The sequence below is a fragment of the Lissotriton helveticus genome, chromosome 12 (assembly GCF_964261635.1).
Source record: "Lissotriton helveticus chromosome 12, aLisHel1.1, whole genome shotgun sequence".
Taxonomy (NCBI): domain Eukaryota; kingdom Metazoa; phylum Chordata; class Amphibia; order Caudata; family Salamandridae; genus Lissotriton; species Lissotriton helveticus.
This window is the reverse complement of record NC_136073.1, coordinates 234,529,974-234,547,908: the sequence shown is the minus strand read 5'-3', so window position 1 is coordinate 234,547,908 and position 17,935 is coordinate 234,529,974. Positions and strand designations below refer to the sequence as shown.

Here is a 17,935-nt window from a genome sequence, read left to right as displayed (position 1 = left end):
TACCTCCTGCAAGTGCCTCAAACCACTGTGCCCCATCTCCAATTATCTTATGTAAGTAAGTGTCCCTCATTCTATGGCCCAGATATCACCTGTTCTCTCCATTCCCTTTGTGCTGCTGCTTTTCCAGGTCTGAAATACTAAGCAAGCTGCACCCCCTTACAAAGAAGCCCAAAACAAGCACAGTTCTTTCCATATGAAGTCCAAAACGAGTACTACTCTTAAAAAATTATCCATAGAATGACATTGACTTGACAATTTAACTCATAAGTGAAGAAAACATTGATGAATGTATTAAACAGTGGCGGTTGGCATCTACTGAGGGTGTGGGGGTGGATAAACAAAAGGAAAAAACAAAACAAAAGCACTTAGCGGATCCTGGTGATGTCATCCTCTCTCCGACTTCATCTGCTGGGACTGCGGTGCAGGCCCCAGCAAAATCCCTCGACCAATCCAGGCCTGCTCATGTTCTGTTTACCAGCATGTGAGCAGTACAGTGATTGGTGGGATCAGCCTCTCTCGGCGCTCCCGAAGGCACAGGATGCTTGCACTTGTTCTCAACCTAACTGTCTTAAGCCAGCTGGGTTGAGAGAAGTGCGCATGTTGCTGAAAAGAAGAGGTTTGCGTAATTTTTCCAGCTGCTGGCTAAATAGCAGAGATTTTTGGGCTATTTTGCTGGCAGCTGGAAAAATAGCCACTTTCATTTACATTTATACTGTAGAAAATTACTTTAATACAGACTTATCCAATATAACCACCAGAACCTTTCACAGAATGGATAATAAAATGAACAGCTGAATCACTTTTAATAGGAAGATAAGATCTAGCTCAAGCAAAATCAATGCCTACAGTGCATATGAAGTTATACATTGTATCACTCCAGTTTTATGTACCTTTCACTGTACCAGAACAAGGATGGGTTGAGTCATGCAAATGTTTTAGGTAAGAAAAGTGTTCCATTGATGTAGAAACTTGGTTATGTTGATGGGTGAGTTGTATGGTGGCGGTAAAGTCCTGCAAAGAAGGTTATAGAGGGGGGATTATAAACTGCTGGGATGTGGTTTGAAAAGGTGCATGTGTGTGTCTTTCAGTAGGAGAGATCCCCAAATGGAAAAGCACCTTTGGAGGAGGGGTATTTTTATGGTGCACTGCATGGCTTTATACATCTGAGTGCTTTGGATGGGTTTTTCATTAAATCATTCATTTGGAGTTTTAGTACAGCATAGACATACCCACACAGGGAGTGGAGAGTACTATTCATGCTTCATTATAAATACAATACTGCTACACACATTCACAAGCAACTGACATCAAATAGTAAACATGTAGCTCAAAGATGATTAAAGAGTCATAGTGCCTTAAATTAATTAAATGGAATAGGGGTACTGCGGACAAATGTGCCCAGCTTGATGTTGTGTGTTATCTGGTGGCTCATTCGTTGATCAGCATTGAACAGCACCAAGAGGCGGTTAGGTCATTTCTGTGCACTATTTAAATGGCCCTAAATGTCCCTTTCTCAGTTTAGCTGTCACTTGTTGATGCGCTGTACCAATTGGGAAATGTTCTATGTAGTTAAAAGATGCCTGTTTTTGGACTGCAACAATTTTGATTAAAGTTCTCTGAGCTCACCTTCAGGAAATCCAAGTCTGGGTTTTTTGGCGGGAACTGAGTCTTCTGTCATTATGGCATGTTTTAGCCTCAGGAGCTACCCACACCACACATGCTAAGAGCTGTAATAATTTAAAAGACACTGCACAGTTTTTTCGTGGTCACTTGTATGGCCTGTAAAATTAGTGTGTGGTTTATCTCTTTTTAAACTACTTATTTTGGACTTTCACATAGTGTCGACCACACCCAGGGCTAGGTAGCAGTTGCACAAGAATAACTTAACTCCTCCAGTAAAAGCATCTATTTGTCAACTTAGAGTGTATTAAAGTAATACCTGGAATGAGAAGGAGGTGGTAGTTCAAGGTTAGGAAAGATGCTGTGGTTGTTGGAGGTTACTGATGAAGATAGGTATCTAAAGATGTTAAGGAGATGGGGTCGATGAGGAGGATTCGGGTCTTATGTGGGTGTTATAGATTTGCTTATAGGTCATGTAATCTTTTAAATGAATTTAGATGTGATTTTGTAGCTAACAGGAAAAGCTGTGAAAATGTTCCAGGTAGTTTAGCAAAGCGTGTTAATTGAAGAAAGTGCTCAGATCTTCTAGTGAAAATCTAGGTCTGAGGAACTCCATGAGTGCGGGGTGTCTGCAGCAAGGGCTAGTTTTTCGTTGACATGGAAAAGGGTGGACAGAACTATTGTATTGAACACAAGTGGCCAATGTCAGGCAAATGTCAGTAATAACTTTGAGGGGACACAATCTGGGCATCATATAAAGAAGACACAGCACATCCCTACAGGAGGATGTACAAAAGGAGATGGAAACAGATGAAGGTATGTCCAGCCATTCATTATGCTATGAAAGCAAGACATGGGCCTCCTCTGTTCATGCTCCGCCCTTATCCTACGAATGCTATTAAATGGTGTAGTGTTTGTGCATCATTAATAAAATATCTCTGTAAAGATGTTGTGAGAAGGCAGAGTGCCCTCATGCCAAAAAATGTGGGAATTATAAATTCTTGCTAGACAGAGACATGCGAGCAGAGACCGGGGGCTTCCATAAGCACTGTGGGAGTTCTGCAAGTGCTAAAAATGCTTGATTTACCTTAACCTTAGGAGTTGGGTGGGTCATAGGTCTATTCATTTGATTAGCAGCCTTTCTCCCAACATTGGTGTAAAAGTTTGACAAGCAGTATAAATGTTTAGAGTGGGTTGTGTGGCTGCCTCAAATAGGTTGGTAGTATTCATTTTATATAGGGGGTACAAAAAATGAGGTCAAAATAGATTTTACATGTGCCTAATAAATAAATCAATCATGCTTGAATTGTGGGTGTTCCTGCATTCGCACAAATAGGTAAGACTTTTAAAGTGTCATCAGTTGTTGCTTTTAGGGAATATTTGAAGACAGAAAAGCAAGGAATAGCCCAGACTGAGAGGCACAGACCATTTTATCGAAGAGGTCTTCGGAGGACGAAGGACTAGAACCTCATGAAGACACAGCAGGCTTTTGTGCAGTGAGGAGATTGAGATGGCAAAATTAGCATATTTATACAGTGCTTGTTCACTCTGAAGAGGTCTCTTAGAACTGCTGGTAGATAACAAATAGTTATTGTTGGCCAACACATTGATGCCAATGTTACCAATCTTGTAATTATGAAGGGCTGGGTAGACCTGCCTGGATTCTAACATCCAGTAATTGAACCATTTTCCAGAATTTGTAATGATCTAGTGTTAATTATGAGTAAAATCTGAAAAATATAATAACTCTGTAATACTTCTTCTCTGCCTTTCCTAGTGGGTGTGAAGGAGAAGAGGTGCTCAGCAGCACTTTGGAATATACAGATGTGACCACTCCATTGACCACAGGCTACAACACCAGGGCAAACAGTGAGGAGCAGATAGTAGACGCACAGTCCCTGCGGAGCTCTGAGGGCATCATGGGTCAACCGACGCACCGGACACGGACTGCCAGCGAGCTGCTCTTGAACAGGTATATTAGGCAGAAAAGGTCATCTGAAAAGAGGACTAGGTCCACCCTGCCCTGACACATTTCATGAAAAGAAATTGTGGGTCTGAGTCACAGACTGCACTCTTGAGTAAGTTTACACTTTCGAGTACTTTTACTACTACTCATTATTCACAAACTGCACTTTTGTAGTTACTTACATTATTGTTGTAAATCCAGCACTACACATGGCCAACCACTGGTACTGCAACACCCTCACATAGAAAATAATAGAGGTAGTGAATTAAAGTAAAACTCCATAGGAAATTATGTTAAATTAAATTATTTAAAATAGGTAAAAATATAAATGAATGTTTAAAAAATATATACAAATACCACATATTTATTATTTTGAAATATGTGTTAACATTAATCACTCTACTAACATTCGTCTAGCTATTACTACTATATTATACTGATAGCCTGCTTGGTCTTCTTCAATCCAGTTCCCATGAGCTACACTGCACCCATCTTCCATTTGCCATTCGTACAACTCCATTACCTCTGTCATCTATAATAATCTCACTTCATACTTCTTAACCACTCTATTGCATGTGATACTGTTGATTACCCCCACTTTACTATCTATTCTTTCTAACCTTGGTATCACAGAGTCGGTACTGAACTGATCGTCATCCTTTCACTCTGGCGTTTCCTTGCTGGTGTCATTATGCTACTTGCTCTCTTCCCCCTCACTTCTGTCACTGGTGTCCCTTAAAACTCAGTCCAGGGCCTTCTCCACTTATCTGTCTACATTGCATCCCTTTGTAGAAATTACTTCGCTTCTTTCAGATTCTCCTATCATCACTACGCTAATAATACTCCGATCTTCCTCTCCCTACTTTCAGTTCTCCCCTTCAGACCGTCATTCAAAACCAGATGACTATCCAAGTACTTAAACTGAGCTCATCCAAATCAGAAATTATTTAATTTCCAACTGCTTCTTAACCTGCCTCCCTCCATGTACCAATATACCCAACTTCAAATACTCCAACTCACCTCAGCCAGCCATCTAAAACAAAACTTCAAATCTTCTGTGAACATGGAAACTTCCATCACCAACTTTGCCACAGCCTCTAGGTTCCAACTTTTTAACATACATGAAATGGCTCCCACTCTTCTTTCTCAAAGCCAAAGTACTTGTATTCTCACTTGTCTTGAACTAACTGTACAACAGCAACAACCTCCTGGGAGGTCTGTCTTAATACTTCACCCCCCACAGGCAAAGTCCTCAACCTTGTCCCAAGGAACCATTTGTAATCTTCCCAGACACACTCCAATCTTTGAATACCGACACCAAGCCAACTGGCTGTCAGCTAGGAACAGAGCAGTCCATTAGCTGTTTATCATAATATTCAAGCCATAAATACCTCCTCCCTAACAGGATGCATCCCAGCTTACAATGTATGATCATCCAATTATACCCCCTGTTGAATCGCATACCACTTACCCAAATCACCGTATGGAGAAATCCTGTCAGAAATATGAGAGTGAACATGAGTTAAAAGGGAGTAACTAAGCTTAACGGTAACCCTCACCTACCATCAGGTGGCATGCTTCTATATTGGGTTACTCCTTACAATGATGCCCAAGGTCACCAATGAGAACTACAACCATGGGAGCTCTTATGGATGTTTTGAAAAGTAATATCCATATGATGTCTAGGTGTGGTGGGGTTAACCCAGCTGGATGATGATAAAGGTAGAAATTAAAAATACTACAGAGATGACCGAGACAGGGTGACAAGTTATTCACCCTCCAGTTTTTAATACACCAAACAAGGATGTCAGTAAAGGAGTTTTGTCCATCACTAGGTAATGTTGCCCATTGTAACTCTCTGTAATATTGGTAGGAGTATTTTTCACTTCTACCTTTATCACCCAGCTGGGCTGACCACACCAAGTCATCATAGGGATATTACCTTTGTAACTTCTCGCTGCCCTCGTGCAGCTAGTCTGGAAATCATGGAGCTGGAAATGCACAATAATCCCCAGTCCACGCACAGATGGCTATAAAATGCGCGCTGCCGATAAATAGTAACTCAGGATATGTAGAGAGTAAAGAGCAGAGCAAACGATCAATATCAGCCTCTGTTTTCCAATTTGTGATCTGGACTCCTGTTCCCCATTTAACCATGATAAAATGAGAGGACACCTTGGCATAGAAATGTGTGTTCAAAACCTCCAAGGACACTGGATGTTCTTTCGTTTGCCATGGCTCACCTTGGCATTGTTTGGAGACCTGACATCTTTTGGGCATGTTAACCTAGTTTCAATGCACAAAAGTTTATCTCTTTACTTCCACCCCCAAAGAGATTTATGCAGAGTGGGGGATTTCAGATGAAAGAACAGTTGAACAAGGACAGACCTGTATAGAGAAATACCCATACCAATGCCATTCACACACTAAACTCCCATCTTCTTTCGCTAATTCTGAAGGCAATGGGTGGTTGAAATGCTCAAGCTGAAATATAATACATAGGGAACACAAATGTGTTTACTGATCTGTTAATTGGTATCACCGACACGTCCAAACACCAAGTGACCATTTCAACTGAAAGGAAACCATTTTCATAGTTCTATATCTCACGCAGCTATTTCGGCAGTTTCACTATTGGTGTAAAACATGGAATATTACACCACCTGTAGCCAAGGGTTAGCTACAAACGTTATGGAATGCTAAGTTTCTCATAAAATGGTTGATTATAAAATGTAAAGACTTTCTTCCTTCATGATGTAGGGAAAATGGTCATGCTTTGGCAACGGCCAGTGGAAGATGCTACTGAATATAAAGCATATCATAGTGTTTATCACCTATATTATGAGATGGACATATTTAATTAGCCTGTTATCTGTTTTTTATATTTGTCACTTTCTTAGGCAGTTCCCTTTTGATGAACTAAAGGAGTCTGAGCAGTTCTACAAATCCCAGAACCGATTCCTTAAGCTCTTGCTGGCCATTTACAGTTTCATCGCTGCCCACTCGGAGCTTCTCTGTTACTTCATCATTATTCTCAACAACATGGTGACGGCATCCGTCATCTCCCTCTTCTTGCCCATCCTCATCTTCCTCTGGGCAATGCTATCCATTCCCCGGCCCAGCAAGAAATTCTGGATGACAGCTATTGTGTACACTGAGGTAGGATTCTGACGAACACGAATGCATGGTCTGCATATTGGCTACCAAAACGAGTGAATTTGTTTGTGACACATACAGGTTCTAAAGATACTGGACAATCCTTTTGGGTGGATCCAAGTAATGTAAAGTGAGCACGTAACTTTGCTCATACTGTAAAAAATGCAGAAATCCCCTACTTGTGCAGAATGTTAATACTGTATGAGTGCTCGGCGTAACCAGAACATATGTAAATGCTAACCCCTGGAGAATTTCCAGGTGCTGACGGCACTTTCGACTTGTGCAAATGTATTTGTTTCTAGGGTCTTGAATGGGATACGCGATTGACCTAAAGCCTCGTTCATTGGTACAAATCCAGAAGACGCCCTTCAGCAGGCGTTGCCGGACTCCATTTGATTGAATTTTTACTTGATACCTTTAAAACGGGGTAAAACTAAGTATTGTGCAGGTACACCCATGCGAATGGCTATTTTCATTCAAGTGTGTGTGAAGATTTACTCCTGCAAATGGCTTTGTAAATGTACTACCTGCAAAATGTGTAGATATGCAACTTTACACTTACACAAATATACATTTGCATTGATGCAAGGGGAAGCTTTTTGAGGCAGTCAGCCTCACAGAGTGCATGAACATTAATGGAGAAGTTGGTGGTGAAAAGGAGTGAGAAAGGGTTGCTGTGGAAATAGGTAGTGAATGGATGGGATATTGCTGTTTGTAGTTACTTTCTGTGACATCCCCACTGGTAGACAATGCGCTGTTTTTCTCAATACCAGAGGATGAATGTCAACAGTCAAGTAGTGAATCTGTATTCAATTCCCAAAATAAGGTTGGTTCCATGTCTTTATGTTTTTATACTTCTAGTATATGAAACATTTACAGTATTTCCCATTTTGTTTTCAAAGTATGCCTGAGAATAAAAAAGTGTCAGTGAAAATCCGCCAACTGTGTTCTTTCACATCATATTAAGTATTTTCTTTTTTTTACAGAGTTTTATATAGCGCGAACTTGACCCGAAGATATCGGGTATCAGATCGCTTTACATAGCACCAGTTGCGTTACACGAGGACACATTCATTTTTATTAGGTATGGGGATATTAAGTGATTTGCCCAGAATCACAGGATGTTCAGCGTCATTGCCGAGACTTGAACCCAGTTCCCCAGGTTCGAGGTCGACCACCCTAGCGTTAAGCCAACTCCTCTCCGAGTAATGCTTGTGGGGCTAATTTGGACCATTTTGCTGGACCTGTCGGCTGCCTTCAACACAGCTGATCATCCTATTTTCATACACACTCATGCAAATGAGGGAATGCCCTCCTGAGATATTGCTGGCACTACATGTGCATTGGCACCAACAGTATTACAGAAGGGCCCGCACAAGCCTCTGCGGCCCGTTCTGTAATACCAAAGTGCCCTGGGGGTGCACAGAGAGCGGGCACATGTCCATAGCGCTCGCATGGCATTTTGTGTAATATGACCCTGGTGTGCCTTTATAGCCACTAACAACCTTCATGATAGGTTATGGCGAATTGCAAATGCAACAGTCCATGTCCATGTTATTACGCCTTGCACACTGTCCTATATCGGCAGTTGCCTTTACAAAGAAGGGAGCAAGTATTCATAATGCGAGCAAATGCTGTTTGCACCCCTCCTATCACTCACTGGCAAGTCTGACTGACCATGTATGAATGTTCCGACAATAAAGCTATTATTGAACTTTTTTTTTAGTAAAGAGAAAGCCGAAGTTGTTCCCTTAATAAAAAAAGTTTTTGGGAATAGAAAAAATGCAAATGGCAACAACTGTAAGTCCTTCTCATCCATCGCTCCTTGTTGTCTGTCTCCATTCCAGGTGATGGTTGTTATCAAGTACCTTTTTCAGTTTGGATTTTTCCCATGGAACAGTTACATCATCCTGGTTCGCAATGAAGGCAAGCCATTCTTTCCTCCTCGCATCCTTGGACTGGAAAAGACAGAATCATACATCAAGTACGACCTTATCCAACTGCTGGCGCTATTCTTCCATCGATCTCTCCTCATGGTAAGCAAATCTACCTCCCTTTCTGCAGTGTATGAATGGCAACTTCACCTTTCAAAAGACCAATAGAAAGATCATTTTAAGTTATTTTAGCCTTGGGAATTCACAGTTGCATGTTCCCGTCTTGTGAATTCCTTGTATTGCATTGCCATTGTGTACACCACTTCACCATTTTAATCTATTTGTTTTACATGGAGCAGCAACATATCCTACTCCTGTGTTTCCCATGTTCTTGGACTTTAAAAACAAGTGGAAATTAGGTCAACATAGTAAGGTTTTTTGAGGAAGGCCAGAAGGTCAATAGCATAAGGGGTTTGTCTGAATGTCTGGTCTCCACACCCCCATCCAACAACTAGCAGTGAGTGAAAATGCACAATTTCTGCTTGTTTTTCCTAGAGTTATGGCCTCTGGGATCATAAAGAGACTGAACCAAAAGTCAAGAAGAAGAGTGAGAAGTTAAAACGTGACCAAGAGGAAAGTGCCCCTAGTATGGACCTCGAGCTGGATCAGGTAGACCCTATACCAACAGAGGTGCATCTGGGGGACAAGGACTCCAAACCAAAAGGGACAAGTTTACGTCTAAGGTGGCGGGGAAAGAAAAAAGAACCAGAAGCTTTGGAGTTGCAAAGTGGTAAGTGATTGTCACCTTCTGGTGACTGGGGAAACCTCTTGGAGAAGGTTTTGCTTGTTTCATGTGCCTTTAGGGATAGATGAACTGAACTGTCCATACCTTTGCATGAAATCTAAAATTCAATAAAGTGGACCAACTCGAAGTAAATGAATTAACTATGGGATAGGCCAGACAAAGGGTAGTAATCTTAGTTTGATGGTGAAAGCAGAGCTGAAACAGAAGATGAAATGTTATATTGAAGCAGACAGGCAGATGAACCAGATGGTCCTTCAACAATATCTGTTCCTTTATGTACTTGAATATTGCTCACTAATTAAACATTCTCCATTATGGAATCTTCATTGATAGTTATGAGCACTTGAATAATCCTGTCTGTGTGCAGGACTCTGGTGTCCCTCAAGCATGTGGGATAATTAAAAAATGTATAACTTCACTGAAGATTCCCAGGATTGAGAACCAAGATTAAGATTTTATTATCTGTAGACTTTGTATTGTAACAGGGAGGACTACTCTTTACTTGAATATCAAAATAATTTATCAAATGTGTCTGTAAACCAGCTGCCAATATTCTTTACTCTTTTCTCTTTATTACTGTGTATTCTCAGAGAATGACAAACCACAGACAGAAGCGGAAGAAGTCAAAAAGGGCGAGACGGGTCGCAAGATAAAAGCAGCAGGGTTGAAGATCAAAGTCTTCTTTTTTACCATGTAAGCAGCCTCTCCCAGGTCCAACCCTTTCTGGTTACAGCTTCAAGCTAAAATACTGAGTTACAAAGTATGAAGATAAGGATCAGATGCATTTTGTATTTTATTTTAAAGGGGTAAAAGTTCTGACATGGAAGAGTGTGAGAGGAATGTATCAGTTTAGGATTGCACCCAGACCATATAAACCAACTAATTGTGGTTGCCTTCCAGAATTGAAAACTCTTCAATGAGGCCTTTCACCTTAATAGAGTACCATTAGGTCACACCCTTCACCCTCCTAAAAGAGACCGGGCCCCACTTGAATGCTGTTCAAAACCTGGCACAAACTGAATCTGAATGCCAATAGGAAACCATAATTCTCCACTAATACAGCTTCACATTGTCCAAGCGTCTATGCCTTACACTGCTAAGCAATTGCTTAATGCATTCCAAACAATTAATAAATGCATTGTAAGTAGAAAGCCCAACTATGCCATGAGTGTTTTGTGGGTAGTTTTTATAAGCAACTGATATTTTGGTAGAAGGCTGGAAACATGGGCAAACAGAGCGTAATAAGTGTAAACCCCTGCTGAAGTTCTCTGCCCCTTTTAAATTGAGTAAAGGGTGTGCCCTTGCTCACACTACTGCATGGCACTTCTACGATTGTAGTATGGTAGCCTTTTGTTTTGCTAATGGAGAGTATCCCATTCTTCCTGTTTTAGAGCCCAGAGCATCTACCTTCCTGTGAAAGGCTTCTTTCGTGACATTTTGCATACAGAGTACCGGGCTGCCACTGATGTCTATGCCCTGATGTTCCTCGCCGATGTGGTAGACTTTGTGATCATCATCTTTGGATTCTGGGCATTTGGGGTAAGTCTGTACCTCCCATTCACAGGTATTGTGTTCTGCAGTATACAGATGAACTGTCTTTTATGCGGTTGCGGGGCAGAGTTGGTATAAAGGGATGAGGTATAGGAACACATTGCTTCATTTCACTTATCCAAAGGCGCGATTTGTGATAATCTTGATTTGAGTTACTGATGCCCTTTGCTGATATCTAATGTGATACATGATAATAAGGTCACTTCCTCCTAAGTATACAAAGGGAAACCCTCAGGAGGTGTCTCACTTTTAGCAAGGATGCTAGGGGCACACGGTCCTTTTCAGTACCAGCCACACTGTTGTGGACTTCATTTTTCTTTGTTATCAATGCAATTGATGAAAGCCAGTGAGAACCCCAGTTGAATCTCTTTCTGGTTTTAGTGGCAGTCAGTCAATTGTGTTTGCCTAATGTGGCAGAAGTCAGAGGTCACCTCAGTGAATTCTAAACACAATTTAAAGTGAACTCTGTTAAAAAGATGCCATTATCCCTTTCGTAGACACTGTTCTCATGCTTCTTCTCATGTATGGAACGTTTCTGGTAGGTATAGTCTTTGTCTTCTTCTACGGATACTACCATCCACTCCCTGGGCTCTTACACTTGCATGATGACTTTACAAGTTTAGCTGTATCAATTCACAATAGGTTATGTTCCTTCAATTCTTCCAACAATGAACAATGATGTCACTTCCTGAGCAGATGGATCATCTGTACAGGAAGTGACATCATAGTATTTACCATCATCCAACTGCACAGGTAGTGACAGCACTGGAATGCTATTCATCCATCTGTACAAGAAGCAATTTCACTGGTTTCCCACCAAAACTGTCTTAAAGGAGAAGCCAATCAAGAGGACTAATTTCCATCATTCACCTAAACAAATTGACACCCCTGGATTTACCATCATGTACAAAATGGCATAATATGAGTTCCCATCATCCATCCGGACATGAAGTGATATCACTGTTTCCTGTCTTTAAACGAAGAAGCCACACAAGAAGGCTCATTTCCATCATCCATCTGCACAGGAAGTGACATCACTGGATTTCCCATCACTCATTATGCACACAATTTATATCACTGGATATTCCATTGTTTATCTGCAGAGGAAGTGGCATCAATCCTCCCCCCCTTCCAGGACCTACTTAATGGAACTGCTAAGCCTGCTCTCTGAAGGCAACGATAAATAACAATCTCTACGCTGATTTTATTGACTGACTAGTATAGCAACCTGATCATTACAATGATCATGGCCATTTTCTAGGCTTTTTTCTGTAATTTAACACAATCTAGTAGCTGCTCTTTATGGATACATCCTTTTTTCACCTTGCTGGGTGCTAAAGGCAACCTGAGGCAAGGGTAAGTCAAAGTAACTATTATTTTAAATATAGTACTCAATTGACATAATGGTGTCGCACCAGGTAATCACACATATGTATGTAGGTGGTTCATAATGTTTGCCATCTCTCACTTATATGCATTGCTGTTCCCAGCTGGCTAATCTCAGATTTCTGAGAAAGTTGAAGAGATTGAGGCACAGCGACAGAACACAGGAAACCGAGAATTCACTCTGTGGATAGTTACTGGTTACAACAATAATTTTAGTAGGCCTGGGCAAAATTTCAATTACGCCGGAGTAAGCGGAGTAATTTCTGGAATTCTGCATTACTCTTTGATGCAAAATTACCGATAATTTCATGATTACTGCTGCTCATGTAATTAAGAGTAATGGGGGGGGGGTATTACCATGAGAGCTATTGTGTGTTCTGCTGCATTTAATGCTGTTTCTTAGCTCAAAATGCATCTTTGCATCCATTTTGAACACATGCTATGAAAATAGCGCTACATGCTGGTAGTAAGTTGGGGGAAGATCATACCCCAACAGCGCATTTAGCGAGCGCAAGCAGCCGCTCGCACTCATTTTTCGTGTTCTGTTTCATTTAGTACTGTGTACTAGCGCAAAATGCATCCTTGCATTCATTTTGGACGTGAGGGGGCATTTTTGTGCTTAGAAATAGTGCTAAGCGCAGAAGTACTCTTCTCGCACAATTCAAACATAATCTTGTTGAATTATTATGTAATTCCACATGATTAAGCCACATTGAATTTAGGGACTTATGCCAACCCCTAGTTTTTAACAATATTACATATAATGGGACAAAGAGAAGCCAAAAGCCTAAAATGTCTGATTTTGACCACTGGCATGACCTTATCTTCGCGAACGGAACAGCAGTGTTCACATGTCACCTCTACACACACCTTCCCTTCTTCCTGTCTAACCAAGTTCTGAAGTATACAGTGCAAAGCAAGTGACATATAAGAACTCCCCATTAAAACCTGAAACCTCTTCCTCCAGTCCAAACCCATTTTGTTGTATTTCTGGTAACTTTGATTACACATGTTTAATTTCATTTAGTTTAGTTTTTACTGCACCATTGACATATCCTCAGGATTTCTAAACCCTGTAAGGTTTTTCATGATTAGGTACTAAATATTTAGATTTTTCCAGTTTTGACTGGAACTTCCATTGTAGTATTCCCCAAAACTCAACATCCATACAGATGAAAAAGGGTGAATGGGGAATATCGCGAGCAGTTAGATACCACTCGTTCTGAAAGGGGAAAACCCAGCCTCCTGGCAAAAAACAATTCTGTTCGCTTACCACAGAAATTATACTGGATTAACTCAGTAGTAAAATTTAGCACAGGTTATAAGTGCAATATCTAACAACGTATTGATTGCTGGACATAATTCCATCTCCAAATGACTGTATTTGTCATTGCAGAAAATATCAGCGTGAGATGGTCTTAAATGGTGTCAAGATAATAACTAGTTGTGATTAATATGTTGGCAAAGCATTGTCACTACATACTTGGGTAATGGCATGGAGCTGAAATAAGCCACATTTTTTCCCTCCACTGCCTCTATAATTAATGCTGTTGTTTCAGATTTCTTTCTATTACAGAGGAAACATTTACTGTCTGTGGTAAAACATACAGCAAATGTAACTGCTGAAAGTAGAACATTATGTACCATTGTCGTAGTAATCATAAGCTGTGATAAATGCCACTTGCAATATCTAGCACTGGTCTTTTAGCCATATCATTATGACAAATTTTACAACAGGTGTAGTGATAATTTCAGCAGAGTGGTAATGTACCACCAGCTGCATTTCTTCCCGAATAAGGCCACGAACGTCAATTGGCAATGCACGTATAAGTTGGATTTGATAAGCACCGTGGGACTTGGGCCCTTTCCAAAACAATACACAAAACATCCACAGAATTCAAATCATATTTTGAGTTTGAAACCCCGTATTATAGAGTGAGATTTTTATTCAAGGTGATATTTTTATAACTTTCACGCAATCTTACTTAAGCTTTTTAAGTGGCGTTTGTCATGTGTACCTTGGACATTCATATCTTTTAATGAAGAATTCAGTTAATTTATAAATGCTCAAGATAATACTAAAATATCTCTCCACTAACCACAGGTGGTGATCTTCCTTCTTCATTACATTTGCTAATAGTGTGGAAGCTCTTTACCTGATTGACTTCTTTCCTACCTGTAGACCCTTTTCTATCCCTATTCATATCTCCCAACACCTCTCTCTGCCTGCACAGAAACAAGATAATAATAAACAAGCATGGGGGGCGTGGCTAGCAGGCCATCATGGCGGACGGAGTTTGTTAGAGCTCCGGAGCCGCCGGGGGAGTGATTATCCTGCAGCCCACGCTGAGGGGCTGATTCCGTCTGAAAACGGCCGAGTTCTGCAGCTAAGACCCCCTGCATACTCCGACGTAAATCCTGGAGGGCTGACGGCAGGAGGGTCGGAGCTACGCCGTGACCGAATCTGGGGCCTGGTGCCACGCTGCAGACTGGGGGCTCGAGTGGCAGAGGTGCCCGGGAAGCAGAGACAGGAAGGCGGCGGTCCGGCGGAGCCTCCGCAAACCGGAAACGGACCCCCGCGACGGAGATCCTGTCCCCATAGATGCTGAGTCTTGCGGACGGCGCCCTGAGCATCCGGTTACCAGCGGGGGAGGAGAAGAAGGTGAACGGCCCTGCGCTGCGGCCTGGGGCTCCGAGGCGCGAACGCTGAGGACCGACTGCCTGCGCCGGCGGCGGAGCCTGCCGACTGGGGCTCTCCCCGCCGGGCCCGCTGCTTCCCCGCGGTGACTGAAGGTGAGGAGCCTCGGAGCGAGGAGAGGGAGCCCCTGGGGCCCGACACCGTGCAGAGCGCACAGAGCCACTGCTTGCAAGTGGAGGCGGACTGGGGCGGGCGGGTCCCATGAGCCCGCGACCGGACCCTGCTGTGGAGCCCCGAGGGATCGCCTGAGGAGTGACGGAGCCGAAGTGGCACAGACCCTACCTCCGCGAGGTGGGTCGGTGACTGGGCCGTGAACGGGCCCTGAGGAGTCGCCCCTGGGGCACCACCTACCATACGCCATCGACCGGCCCTCCTGTGCCTGCCCCCTTGCCTCTTTATAACTGGGAGCCAGCCCGAGACGGAGCCCCATCGATCCTGCTGTCGATCTTGGACCGCCGGACCCAGCTTGGTGGGGGGAGAAACGTTTCGCCTACCGGGAGCTGATACTGGAAACAAGCTGGGTGCCTCTGTACCCTAGTTCAGGTGGGAAACGGCACCCCCCACTCTGCGGATTTGCGGAGACCCCATTGGCAACTGCTGCCCCCGGGAGGGAGAGATAGGAGAGGCCGTAGGGGACACTTCCAGGAAGTACAATACACGCCGAGCGGCCGAAACTTGCCCTGAGACGCACCCCTGCTGCCAACTGAACGCCCAAAGTCTACCATGGGGCGTAAAGGGGTGAAGGCTGTGGAGGGCAAGGAGGGGACGGACACGGGACCCACTTTGGATGCGGACCCGGCGGGCCCTGCGCCGCTGATATCGACTTCCACCGCCTCGGAGAACCAGCAAGGCGACAAGTTAGATCTCATACTTAAAGAGATCAGAGACTCCAGGACGCTGATGGAGACACAGATGGGCAACCTCACCACCAACCTTTCCTTGCTTAAGGCAGATCATGCGAAATTGACGGATAAAGTCAAAGATCAGAGCCTGACGTTAGCGGAACTTACACCGACGGTGGCGGAACATACGGACTCCATACACTTGATCCAACGTCAAGTGAAAACCCTGATGGAACGCGTGGAGGATGCAGAGGGGCGTAATCGACGCAATAACATCCGCGTTATTGGCCTGCCGGAAAGAAGCGAGGGATCCCGTGCAACGGAGTTCATGGAACAATGGTTCCGGGATAACGTCGCCTCTGAGGGTCTGTCACCGTTCTTCTGTGTAGAGAGAGCTCATAGGATCCCAACTGGCCAACCGAAACCGGGACAAACACCACGGCCACTTATTGTCAAGATCCTAAATTATCGGGACAGAGACATGCTGCTGAGCCAGGCCAGAATAAAATCGGTCATACAGTGGGAAAACAAACGAATATCGCTGTACCCGGACTACACCACTCAAGTGCAGAAACAGCGGTCCTCCTACTATGAGGTAAAGCAGAGACTCCAACGGGCAAAACTGCGCTACGCCTTATTATTCCCTGCGCGCCTGAAAGTGATCCATGACAAAAAATCTCATTTTTTTGAAAGCCCTGCCGACGTGGAAGACTGGATGGACACGATGGAGCTCGAGGACCATCTGGACCCGACGCAGACCTCTACGGATATTGGGTCCAACGAAAGCTCGAATCAGGATGGGACCGGGAAGGGCGCCCGACGCAATCACCCGAAACAGCGCAAACCTACCGCCCACCAACAGAAGCAGGGACAAAATGATGCAGTGGCAGCGGTGGGCTCCTACAGGGAGGATCGAGAGACGATCAACTCGGACACTGAGGTTGGCACCATGCACTCGGACTCGGACAACAGTATGGTCCTATTCCCGACAGTGACACCCAGAGCTGCGGACGAACTTTTGGATAATGCCCAAGACTAAATCTTCCTGCGGCTCCGACCTGTGGCCTGAATACATCATGATATCCTTTTTTGTATGAACCGGGGGGTGGCGGAGGTGAGAGAAGAGGGACATTATGTTTGTTTTGATTATATATGGAGCCCTTCCCTTGCTGGATTACACTAGGTGGCCTGGCCTCAGGGGGGGAGAAGGACATCTGTCCGAGACTCGTGGGATGGGACCCGGGCACCTCCTGTGCCCCTGGGACACCTTATTATGACCTGCTGTCAGTATCGGAGAGTGGCCAGTCTTCTTCCCCCCTCCCCTACTCTTCTGCTCGCCCCCCCCCCTCCACGAGACGTGGCTACATATACTGAGCAAATATGACAGAACTCTCCCGGCGGCGCCGTTGAGCCGGCGGCTTGACTGAGTATGGCTCTATGGACACGGCACTTGCTTGGTCGACCCCCCACTAGCGTATGCAACGTTACCTGTTTAACTACGTTTACAAGTTTACGGTTTTGCACAGCAGGGTTTAGTGGCTGCGCCTACACAGTTGGGGTTTGGGATAGGGAGGGTACCTTCTCCTGGTTGACGATGCAGAATCACTTGCTTGGACATATGGGAACACTCTTTGCGACACATACAGATGGATATGGCTGACGTTAAGGGAAAGTATAGACTGATCACCTGGAATGTGAGGGGACTGGGGGCGGTGCAGAAAAGGCACAGAGTGCACGCTTTCTTGCTTAGACAACAGGCACATATAGTGTTCCTTCAGGAGTCACACATGACACACTCCGAGACACTCCTACTGAGGAAGAAATGGAGGGGTACTGTATTCTCCACGACATACTCTGCCTTCTCCAGGGGGGCCACGATATGGGTACGTCACGGCACTCCGTTTGTGGAACTAGAGAGACGCACGGATGATCAAGGGCGCTATGTATTGGTGAGAGGCACCCTGGACGGGGAGGTGGTGGTCTTGGGCAGCATCTATGCCCCGAACGTGGACCAAGATAGATTCCTTGCTGCAGTGG

General features: G+C 43.9%; 1 protein-coding gene across 4 annotated transcripts in view; it reads left to right on the top strand.

The window, feature by feature from the left end:
- The window catches only part of PIEZO1 (piezo type mechanosensitive ion channel component 1 (Er blood group)), an 859,941-nt gene that overhangs the window by 757,800 nt on the left and 84,206 nt on the right, over positions 1-17,935 (top strand). For all 4 annotated transcript variants that reach the window (XM_078670084.1, XM_078670083.1, XM_078670082.1 and 1 more), the window contains 6 exons: positions 3,398-3,592; positions 6,487-6,745; positions 8,590-8,778; positions 9,172-9,406; positions 10,012-10,114; positions 10,813-10,960. In XM_078670084.1, coding sequence (XP_078526210.1) covers positions 3,398-3,592; positions 6,487-6,745; positions 8,590-8,778; positions 9,172-9,406; positions 10,012-10,114; positions 10,813-10,960 — 1,129 coding nt within the window. The remainder of the gene's footprint in view (positions 1-3,397; positions 3,593-6,486; positions 6,746-8,589; positions 8,779-9,171; positions 9,407-10,011; positions 10,115-10,812; positions 10,961-17,935) is intronic.